Below are 12191 nucleotides of genomic sequence, written 5' to 3' on the forward strand. Positions count from 1 at the left end.
TACCCTTACCGTTGGGGTGGGCCGGGTCTCGGCCTCCGAACCGTACGTGGGAAGAGTTTTTGCCTCATACGAGTAGGGTTGAAGACGGGGAATTTAGATGAGATGGGAAACCTAGCGGCAATCGGTCGGGGCCGAACCCGTAATCAACATACTAGTTCCACCTTGCCCCTGAAATCTTGTGATATTTACGATCTCCTAATGTGGAGGTTAATAATTTGGTTAAGTAATGGGAAATAGGAAGCATGATGGCTTAATTAGAATACGTCATGCAGATGCACCGAGTCACGGGCATCACTATAATAGAGGATTCCCTAGTTAAGTACCTACATTAGTAACTATGAAGGTAGCAGAGGAGCTGTAAACAACAAAATTAGTAAATCAACTAAGAGTTGAGAGTTGGTAACAATGACAAACCTTTTTTCCAACACCATGCACCACACGCATTACTAGTTTAATATCTCCCCCTAAGCTTAGGAGGGATTGTTCGTAAATTATTCATCCTCCTAGCACTATAAATAGCCTACATTAGTACCAGATTTATACTATCTCATCTTTGCATTTACTTCTCTTTACAATTTTTGTAGGGAGGAAATTCTGCCTTAGATTCCTTATATCATGGCTTTCAAAACAAGAGCCTCAGTTACCCTTTTCCTCTCCTTGAATCTCCTTTTCTTTGCCATAGTCAGTGGAACTGATTGTGGCTCTTGTCATCATAATCCTCCTAGCACCGGTAATGGTGGTGGCAATGGCGGTAACACTGGTGGCTCGGGCAATGGTGGCGGCTCCGGCAACGGAGGTGGTTCGGGCAATGGTGGCGGCTCCGGCAACGGAGGTGGTTCGGGCAATGGCGGAGGAGGTGGCAATGGACAAGGCAGGTGCCCGAGAGATGCTCTGAAGTTGGGGGTATGTGCAAATTTACTTGGTGGATTGGTGGGAGTGATAGTGGGTTCTCCACCAACTTTGCCGTGCTGCAGCTTGATCGCGGGGCTGGCGGATTTAGAGGCGGCAGTTTGCTTGTGCACAGCCATAAGGGCAAATGTGCTGGGAATAAATCTGAATGTGCCACTCTCTCTTAGCCTTGTTCTCAACAACTGTGGAAGGAATCCTCCTACTGGCTTCACTTGCTAATAAGCCAATGTCCTCAATGCCTATTTCAGCCTTTTCTTATGTTGGCCATTTTGTGTTTGCATCTATTTTCTTTTATAATCACTTGTTTATCGTGTTGTGTTAATTGTTGCAAATAAGCGAGCTTGCAAAAATGAAAGAGCAGGTTCGTGAATCAGTTGATTTTGTGTCTGTACTCCGTACTCAAAGGTTTATAATTTATATATTATAATATTATGCTGCCTTTTGTATTTCATGAGCATCTTTCTCGGTTTCGTTTGCCTACTCCAGTGTCATAATTAAGATGGCTATTGGCTGGCTAGCTAACCGAATAATTTCCCTTGGAAAAAAGAATTTTCTTTTGAGAAAGAAAAGAAAATATAACAAAAGAAAATGGTAAAGTTTTTTTTTTTTTTTAGATAACTTGGATCAAGACAAGACTATTGATCAGAAAATATTGGCAAACCCCCTAGTGATATAATTGATTAATGTGTGCAATAATTTTTTCATAAAAATACTTCCTAAATGTCATCTTTGTGATTATTAATTTGTTGCTTCAATATTTGCAAGACAGCGGAGGAATTTCAAAACTGAAAAACAATGAAGGATGCCTCGCTGATTTTCAAGTGACTTGGAGAAGTCGCTGATTTTTCAAGTTTGAACAAAAGTCACCTCTTGCTAGCTGCTTTATCAATTGATTATTAAAGCACCTTCAACTTGTATGGTTAATAAATAAAGATTCGGGATAATTTCTGAGACCTTCCTTTCAGGTTGATTTTGTAATACTATTTCTCTTGTGATCACTATACTTATAACCTCCCATATTTTGATTTCTTTGTAGTAATCGGTTTGAACTATTTATCATAAAATAAAGTTAAAATATGACTAATTCGCCTTTTCTTATTGATAACAATTCATATATAACGAGAGATAAACACAAAAATTTTACGTGGTTCGGTCATTGAACGACCCAACTATGAAATGCTACATTATAGTGCTATTAAGTGAAAAAGAAAATAAAGAGCCTTAATTTATAGAAGCTTGAAAGTTGTAACCATTAATTTGCTACAAGGAAAAGGAAACACTAAATGAGGTAAATTGGTATTTTGTTCATAAAAAAGTTAAATATAGTAACCATAATTCAACCAACCAAATGTATTACACAAAATGTTTGCGTTTTTAAAAAAAAATTAATTCATCTACCCAGGTTTTCACTTTTCACTACCATTATGATGGTGGGAGTTTGGCCTGGACCCTACTTTGTATACTATTAACAAAAGTGTACAATAGACGGAGACATAAAACCAAAACCTCTAAAATACATAAATGATACTACAAGAGAAAGGGGAACTAAATTAAGGGGGAAGTTCCCTTTTACAGATAAGCTCTCAAAACAAGAAGGCCTATGACCATTATAAGGATTCTCTGCCAGAATCCATGTGTTCAAAAACCTTACCCAATACCTTTCTTTTGTGATCTGATTCTAAAATTGGGCATTCCAATTTTATCCAAGATATAAGCTCCTTTCACCTGACGAGGTAGCTCATTAATTTGAAAAAAGATCCTGGAAGCATCTTCAATAGCACCAAATTTAGCTAAAGAATCTGCTACCATGTTTGCTTCTCTATAGCAATGGGTAACATCTGCATTGAGAAATTTCAGCTTATCTTGGATTTTGGCAATCCAATGATGAAGTTTCCAGGAGGGTTTATTAGTACCCTTGATCATGTCAACCACTATCTTGGAGTTCATCTCCAAGTTAAAATTCTTAATGTTATTATCTATACACCATTGGAGCCCAAAGTTAGCAGCTTGAGTCTCGGCCATGTTATTGGAGCAGAATATCATACAGACGGAGAAGACCATGATCATTAAACCTTGATGGTCCCTTAGAATACCCCTGCTCTAGCCTTCTTATCTCTACCCATAGAGCTACCGTCCATGTTTAATTTGACTAAGCTTGGAGCAGGTTTGATCCAACTGACAGGGAAGCTGCAAAGTCTTGGCTTAAAGCCATAAACTGTGATACAAAAAATCTTTCCAATTGAGGCTTAAAGATACGAACTCAAAACTCTTTTCTTCGAGAAATCTTGAGGTTGAAAAAAATCTCGTGAATAACCTTACCCACTGATATGTTTACTTGACCATATTTGGAGGCACATCTCTTTTTCCAAAGCTCCCAGCAAATAAGTGTGGGAATAAGTTTAATGGTCAAATCTAACAGACTGTTACCTGTATTGTTGCTCCACCAACTCCACATAATATTTTTGATGTGATGATTGCTGTATGTAATGCCTAGGAAACTTGCAAAGAAATTCCATACCTTTTAATTAGCTGCTTGACTGTCCACAAAGAGGTGGAAAGATGATTCTGTTGTAGCTGGGCAGCACAAGTACATTTGATAACCACATGTTGCCCAAATCTAGTAACTGTATCATCCAAAGGGAGTTTGTTTTTCAAGATTCCCCAGTTCAAAAAAGAGATTCTAAAAGGAAGTCTCTTATCCCAAATGTGACTGAGGGTATTATTTTTGTTTCTCTTCTTCCTGATGAACTCTCTGGCAGTAGCAAACTAAAATTACCATCCTGAGATAGCATCAAGTAGCATTGATCCTTCTTCCCTCTGTCAAAGAATTGGATATGTTGAATATAACTATGGAGATTGTCTGGAACAATATCTTGAAGTAGGGGTGTTTGTTTGGTTTTTTCAATTACCAAACTAAACCAAATTGTATCGGATTTTCAAATCTATAAACCAAATCAAACCAACAAAAGTTGAATTTTCAACCACGTTTTTTCTTGAGTTTTATGGTTTTCCCGGTAAATTTTTTGTAGCATAAAATATATAACTTGTGCCCCAATATTTCTTTGGTCCCAGTAGAATAATATCATATAAGTACGACTAATAAGTACTAATTATTAATTACATAACTAAACAAGAAAAAAAATAAGTTATGCATTTTCACTGGCTAAACCAATTTGAAACTAAAAAAATAATTTCAATACTACTATCTTTCATAGTATTGAATTGAATTTCTTTTGTTAGCACTAGTATTGATTTAATTTTGGCTTGAGCTTTATTTGAGTTAATAACTTTATGGGATATAAAACATATTTGACCATTCAAAAATTCTAAATCCAAACTTGAGTAATATATTAAAAGAGAGAACTATGAAAACGTTTAATAAATATTTTAAAATTATACTACCTCCGTTCCAGTTTATGTGAACCTATTTCCTTTTTGGTCCGTTCCAAAAAGAATGAAACCTTTCTAAATTTGAAAATAATTTTGCTTAAACTTACAATTCTACCCTTAATGAGAAGCTTTTATAACCACACAAATACTCTGGGCCCCTTTTTGAATTGTTTAGGACCACAAATTTCAAAAGTCTTCATTTTTTCTTAAACTCCGTCCTCAGTCAAACAGGTTCACATAAATAGGAACAGAGGGAATATTACAATAAATATTTTTACGTATATAATATTTTAAAAACTTGTATACATGTAATGTTGGGCTGGTTTGGTTTCGGTTTGATTTTTTTTTTTATAGTTAAAATCAAACCAAATCAATTATGATCGGGTTTTTTTTTTCGAACACCAAACCAAATCATAGTCGAATTATTTTCCGGTTTAACTCGGATTATCGGTTTGGTATGGTTTATCAGTTTCCTTTGTTGTCACGACCCCAATTTCCTTCTGTAGGATATCGTGATGGCACCTAATCTCTAAGACTAGGTAAGCCTAACATTCATGCAGAATATAACGGAAATAATAATAATAATTAAAGTCTCAATAACTCAACAACTAGTATAAAATAAACTCTGCAACTTAGCATATACAACTTCTCAAAATCCAGTGATAACAAGTCACAAACTCTACGAATAAGTACTGACCATCCCTATACAACGATGTGTCTACAAAAGGAAAGAAATGAAATAAACTAGATAGCGGGGGACTCCGAGGCCTACGGACGCTGACATGTATACCTTCAAGGCTCCAAAGCTGAACTCGTCTCACTAGTGATTGGACTGAAGGTACCTACATATGCACAAAAAGATGTGTAGAGGCATAGCATGAGTACACCACAATAGTATCCAATAAGTGCCAAGCCTAACCTCGGTAAAGTAGTGAGAAGGTCAGGTCAAGGCCCTATTGGAATAAATTAAGAAACAGAACAAGTACTTAATAGTGTAATAATAATAACAATGAAAATGAAACAAGTAAGAAGTGTACCAAAACTAACTACATTGAACTAAGGCAAATAATACATCACAAAGGAAAATAAGGAAGATGTTATGCCAAGGAAAACAAATCAACCAAACACAAGTGAAGTAATAGAGAATTACCAACAAGAGTCATTACCGAGGTACCGTTTCGTAGTCCAAATCATAAAATAATTCACAATCTTTTCTTAAATCACCGCGGGAGCCTTGTATTTAGTTTTGAAAATTATTTTTTCCGAAATAGCTTTCCGCATTTTAGCCCACCTTATCATACCGCGTGGTTGATAAGTAGGAATTTTGACCGATTATTTGCTCTCTTTTAACTGCGACTTAGCTCAAAAATGCTAAAAGGCATTCCCAAAAACTAAAAAAATGTACTTACTTGCAGGAATATTGGGATATGAGCCAAAGAAGTAAAAATCAACTCATAAAGGAGTCAAAAGTGAATAAGAACCAAAATAGGGCAAAAAGGCCAGCAGTGCGGATCGCACAATTCTAGTGCGGCCGCAGAGAGGAGATTCAGAGAATGGTATTTGGGCAAGCTGAAGGAGTGCAGACCGCACCAAAATTATGCGGCCACAGAATATCAAGTGCGTCCGCACTCACTATTACCCGGTCCGCAGGAGTGAAGAATCAGAGAGTAGAATTCAAGTTCAAAATCAAGGAGTGCAGACCGTATCATTTTTATGCAGTCGCACAATCAGAAGCGCGGTCACACTCGTTTTTATGCGGACCACTGAAGCCCAGAAGTTCCAAGCCTAAAATTCCAAGAATACGGAATGCACAATAATTGTGCGGCCACAGAAGCTCAATGTGCGGACCGCGCCAGAATTATGCGGCCGCACAACCTCCTCAGGGGCAATTTTGTTAGATATTTTCAGCTTAGTATAAATAGAACTTTTTTTCATTTTTAGGTTAAGTGACGTTGGAGAAGAGCACCTGAGCCGTTTTCTTTGCTATTTTGAGGATTTTTGTATTAGATTAATATATGTACATTAGATTTTCTTTCCCTAATCAATTAATATGCATTCTATTTTAATTTCTTCTTTAATTTTTGTACTTTTCATGAGTAGCTAAATCTTTAGCTAGGGTTGTGACCCAACCCTAGTGTGGCTATTTGATGGGTATTTAATTTAGGGCTTATTTTTGATTGGGTTAGTGATATTTAGCCTTGTTTATGATTGGACCCTATTATCAATAGTTGCAAACATTGATTCATGCCTATTTGACTTAGCCTCTACGTGAGAAAGAGAGACTAAGTCTAGGAAAACTTGGCTAACAAGAAATTGGGGTGAACTCAAGAAATTGATAGCCCCAATTAAAGGGCTAAACCTAAAGATAGTAATACCCGACTTGAGCTAATATTACTTGTATTGTGCAAATACCCAATTGGATTTGAGAAATCCAAATTGGGCAAAATCACTCAAACTACCAAGAGGTATAGAGTGAATACCCGGATGTGATTTCTATATCACGACCCCAACTAATAAAATTTGCCTTGGAGTTTATAACCCATTAGATAACCACCTAGGTAGAAGTCACGACCCTAGTCCCTTTCAATCATTTGAAAAACTCAAAACCAAAAATATTGTCCTTAGTTTTATACTTGCAAACAATAGAGTAAAGTAGAAGTAGAACACCAATCAAGTTTGTGGAAGTGTAATTAGAGCCAAAACTTACAATTAACTTAGATATACACCTAATCCCATATTCTAACTCCCTGTGGATTTGATCTCGACCTTCGTTGGGTTTATTATTGCATCGACCGCCTCACTACTTAATTGTGGTGTGTGTTTGGCCGAGATCAATTTTTGCCGCCGTTGTGGAGGAGTTAAACAGATTTAGCTATATATCTTGGTATTTGTGTATTTTGTCTTTCTTTCCTTCCGAGTCACTAATTTTGTTTGTGAATTACTTTTAAGTACAAAATGGCCCTTAACAACGAGCCCCTCGAAAATTTACCATTAGGGGAGGAGGTAGATGATGATCAAGTGGATGAGGTTCATCCCAAGCCTCAGGTAAACAAGCGAGGTCGATCGCCTCATGATAATGTCCCAAAAGCTCTCCCACCTCCACCAAGAGCAGCGCACCGGGTGTTGCCGAACGAGGGCTATGCAAGTACAATAGTCCCGCCCCGAATTAGGGCGGGCAACTTTCAAATAACCAAAGTGATGCTTACACTGCTTGAGCAACGAGGTTTCTTCACCGGAGCTCCACACCAAAATGCCTACAAGCATCTCAAGCATTTCGTCAATACTTGTTGGGGGAGCAAGAAAACAAATGTCTCCAAGGATGCACTACGGTTAAGGCTGTTTCCATTTTCTCTACGGGAAAAGGCTTTGGATTGGTTAGAGATATTGCCCAATCATTCCATCCACACATGGGATGAGTTGGCCGAGAAGTTCATTGCCAAATTCTTCTCTCCAGGGCACATGGCTACACTAAGGGATGCAATTCTAGCTTTCAAACAAGAGCCCAATGAGCCATTGCACGAGATTTGGGAAAGATATCGTACCATGGTCAAAGAATGCCCGAACAATGATATGACCGAGGCCATGATCCAACAAACCTTCTACAGGGGTATCAACACAACGAATCAGTGTGGTAAATCAACTCGCTGGGGGTAACTTCATGAACATGCCTTATTCTGAAACTTGTGAAATCTTGGATGAGATGGCGGACACCTTTTCGGTGTAGCAAAGTAGAGCCAATGTTCCTCAGGGTGACCCAAATATTATTCACCTACACAAGGAGCTACATGATCATGGGCAAGCTATCGTGGAGTTGACAACCACCATGAACCAATTGGCCAAGGCTCAGCTTCTACAGGTTCAAGGGCCGAAACATGTGAATGCTATAGAAGGGGTGAACATGATGGTAAACAAGAGACGACAATGAGGTCACCAAGTACAAAACCATCTGGAACAATTTGAGCAAAGTAATAGTGGGTATAATCGAGATGATTCATATGATGAGCAAGATGAAGAGGTTCAATATGTCAACAATTATCAAGGTCAAAGAAGCAATGCTCCAAATCAACAACAATGGAGATCATAAGGAAACCAAAGAAATTGGAACAACCAAGTCCACCAAGGAAATTGGAGTAGTAGCAACAACAATAATCAAAGAAATTGGGGTAATCAAGGTAATCAAGGCCATTGGGGAGGAAATAATCAAGGTAATTGGGGTGGCAACAATCAAAGCCATTAGGGAGGCAACAACAATCAAGGGGGTTGGAACAATGGAAATCGGGAGTCGGGCTTTCAGAGGCCCCCGATGTATCAACAACCAAACAACCCCTCTCCATATCCGTCGCAAGATCCTAGTTCTTCCAATAGTGAAATGGGACGGATTGAAAACATTTTTAAGCAAATAATAGAGAAAAACGCCGACTCTGATGCCCAATTTGCCTCCCACAACACTTTTATCCACAACTTGGAGGTTCAACTTGGCCAAATTTCTCAAGCTTTAAATACTCGCCCAAAGGGGGCACTACCTAGTGATACGGTGGTGAACCCGAAAGGTGGGAATACGTGGCATGCAATGGCTGTGACAATAAGAAGTGGAAGAGGTAAAGTTGCTATTACCTCAAACCAAAGAAGACATGTGGGTGATGATGTGTTGGTGCAAGATGATGATGAGCCAAGCAATGATGTTCAAGATAATGAAGAAGCGAGATTGATATTGATGAAAATTTGAAGGAGACGCAAGAAGAAGTGAACCCGTCTAGGGAGCACGTGATTGATATGTCGGAGCTGGTAGTGGCAAAGGCTAAGGAACCAATGCCAAGGCCTCCTCGTCCATACCCTCAAAGACTTGCAAAGCAATACAATGAAAATCAATTCAAGAAATTCATTGATATGATGAAAAGTTTGGCCATAAATGTGTTGTTGGTTGAAGCCTTAGAACAAATGCCGGGATATGCCAAGTTCATGAAGGATTTGGTAACAAAGAAGAGATCAGTGAACTGTGAAACGATCAAAATCACACATCAAGTGAGTGCTATTGTGCACTCCATGGCTCAAAAGTTGGAAGATCCCGATGCTTTCACAATCCCGTGCACTATTGGGAGTGCCGATTTCGCCAATGCTTTATGTGACTTGGGGGAGGGCATTAACTTGATGCCCTATTATGTGTTCAAAATGTTGGGGATTGGGAAACCAAGACCCACATCCATGAGGTTGCAAATGGCAGATCGGACAATGAAAAGGCTATTGGGGATAATTGATGATGTGTTAGTTCGGGTCGACAAGTTCATCCTTCCCGCAGATTTTGTGGTACTTGACTGTGAGGTTGATTACGAGGTGCCAATCATTTATTGGAGACCTTTCCTTACAATAGGGAAGACCTTAGTTGATGTGAAAGCTGGCGAGCTCACCTTCTGGGTGGGCGATGAAAAAGTGGTGTTCCATGTTTGTAAATCAATAAGGCAGCCAAATAGCAATGAAGTGTGTTCGTTCGTGAATCTTGTGACTGAAGTAATTGTTGATGAAACAAATGTTGTGATAAATGTTGAAGATACCTTGGAAGCTGTGTTATTGAATCATGATGAGGATGAGAAGGAAGGCTTTGTAGATTGTGTCAATACTTTGCAAGGAATGGGATCATATACTTATGAGCCCCGAAAACTTTCCTTGGATCTCGAAAACCGGAAGACTCCACCAACAAAGCCCTCAATCAAGGAGCCTCCCACCTTGGAGTTAAAGCCTTTGCCTTCACACCTCAGGTATGAGTTTTTAGGCCCTTGTTCTACTTTACCTGTTATTCTTTCCTCGTGCTTAACTAACGTGCAGGTAGTTCCACCCTTGCGGTGCTCCAAAGGAGGAAGAAAGCAATAGGCTGGACATTGACGGATATTTGGGGTATAAGTCCCGCCTTTTGCATGCACAAAATAATTTTGGAGGAGGATGCCAAACCCTCCATGGAACATCAAAGTCGATTGAACGAGGCCATGCAAGAGGTAGTAAAGAAAGATATCATCAAGTGGTTGGATGCCGGGGTTGTTTACCCGATTTTCTATAGTTCGTGGACCTCGCCGGTGCAATGTGTCCCAAAGAAAGGGGGCATGACTGTGATAACAAATGACAAAAATGAATTGATCCCCACAAGAACGGTCACCAGGTGGAGAGTGTGCATGGATTATAGGAAGCCCAACAAAGTTACTCGAAAAGATCATTTTTTGCTTTCATTTCTTGATCAAATGTTGGATAGGTTAGCCGGACGTGCTTATTATTGCTTCCTTGATGGATATTCCGGGTATAACCAGATTCTTATTGCTCCTGAAGACCAAGAGAAGACCACTTTCACTTGTCCCTATGGAACTTTCGCATTCTCGCGGATGCCATTCGGGTTATGCAATGCACCGACAACTTTTCAATGGTGCATGATGGTCATCTTCACTGATATGGTGGAGGACTTTCTCGAGGTTTTCATGGATGATTTTTCTATCGTGGGGAATTCTTTTGAAGAGTTCTTGGATAACTTGGATAAGGTAATGGCACGTTGTGAGGAAACTAACTTGGTGTTGAATTGGGAGAAGTGTCACTTTATGGTCGAGGAGGGCATTGTCCTCGGTCAAAAGATTTCCAAGAATGGTATTGAGGTTGATAAAGCAAAAATTGAAGTGATATCCAAACTCCCTCCCCCTACTTCCGTAAAGGGAGTGAGGAGCTTTCTAGGTCATGCAGGGTTTCACCGCCGATTCATCAAGGACTTTTCTAAAGTGGTAAACCCTTTGTGCAAACTCTTGGATAAAGATGCCAAGTTCCTTTTCAATGAAGATTGTATGAAGGCATTTGAACTACTCAAGTATAAGGTGAGTACCACTCCTATTATCACCACGCCAAATTGGAGCTTACCATTTGAGCTCATATGTGATGAAAGCTATGTGGCGGTTGGAGCGGTGTTAGGGCAACGAATTAACAAGATCTTTCATCCGGTCTACTATGCTAGCAAGACCATGAACGAGGCCCAAGTCAATTATACGGTGACCGAGAATGAACTCCTAGCCATTGAATTTGCTATGGAGAAGTTTCGCCCGTACCTAATGGGTACAAAGGTGATTGTTCACGCCGACCATGCGGTGCTTCATTATTTGATGAGCAAAAAAGACTCTAAGGCAAGGTTGATGTGATGGGTGCTTCTATTGCAAGAGTTTGATCTAGAGATACAAGACCGCAAGGGTAGTGAGAATCAAGTGGCAGACCACTTATCCCGATTGGAGGAGGAGGGGATGCCATATGATGTCCTTGAGATCAATGATTCATTTCCTGACGAACAACTCCTTTCCATTTCTATGACTGGGATGCCATGGTTTGCCGATGAGTCCAACTATCTTGTGAGTGGCATTGTTCCAAATGAGTTCTCTTCAAACCAAAGGAAGAAGCTCAAACGAAACTGCCTGGACTACTATTGGGATGAGCCATATCTCTTCAAAATTTGTACTGATGGTGTTATCCGAAAATGTGTACCAGAAGAAGAACAATTGAGTATTCTTGAAGCTTGCCACTCTTCGCCATATGCTGCTCACCATGGTGGAGTGAGAACTGCTACAAAGGTGATAAGCTGTGGATTCTATTGGCCTACCCTTTACAAGGACGCTAGCGATCTCGTTAAGCATTGTGATGAATGCCAAATGGCCGGTGGGATCTCCAAGAAAAATGAGATGCCTCTCACCACCATCCTAGTTGATATTTTTGATGTTTGGGGCACTGATTTTATGGGTCCATTTGTGAGCTCATGTGGGAACACCTATATATTGGTAGTTGTGGATTACGTGTCCAAATGCGTTGAAGCTGTCGCTTTGCCCAACAATGAAGCTCGGAGTGTGGTAGAATTATGCTGACCGTACTGCCACTCTGCAGCC

General features: G+C 39.6%; 1 protein-coding gene across 1 annotated transcript; it reads left to right on the forward strand.

Annotated features, from left to right (window-relative positions):
* The first annotated feature begins 408 nt into the window (after window positions 1-408).
* Window positions 409-1355, forward strand: LOC104095932 (14 kDa proline-rich protein DC2.15-like). Its single transcript, XM_009602186.4, has one exon. It carries the CDS (start codon window positions 616-618, stop codon window positions 1126-1128), a length of 513 nt encoding a protein of 170 aa, XP_009600481.1. The 5' UTR covers window positions 409-615; the 3' UTR covers window positions 1129-1355.
* Window positions 1356-12191: the final 10836 nt, after the last annotated feature.

Source organism: Nicotiana tomentosiformis, chromosome 3 (genome assembly GCF_000390325.3).
Source record: "Nicotiana tomentosiformis chromosome 3, ASM39032v3, whole genome shotgun sequence".
In the NCBI taxonomy this organism is placed as follows: Eukaryota; Viridiplantae; Streptophyta; class Magnoliopsida; order Solanales; family Solanaceae; genus Nicotiana; species Nicotiana tomentosiformis.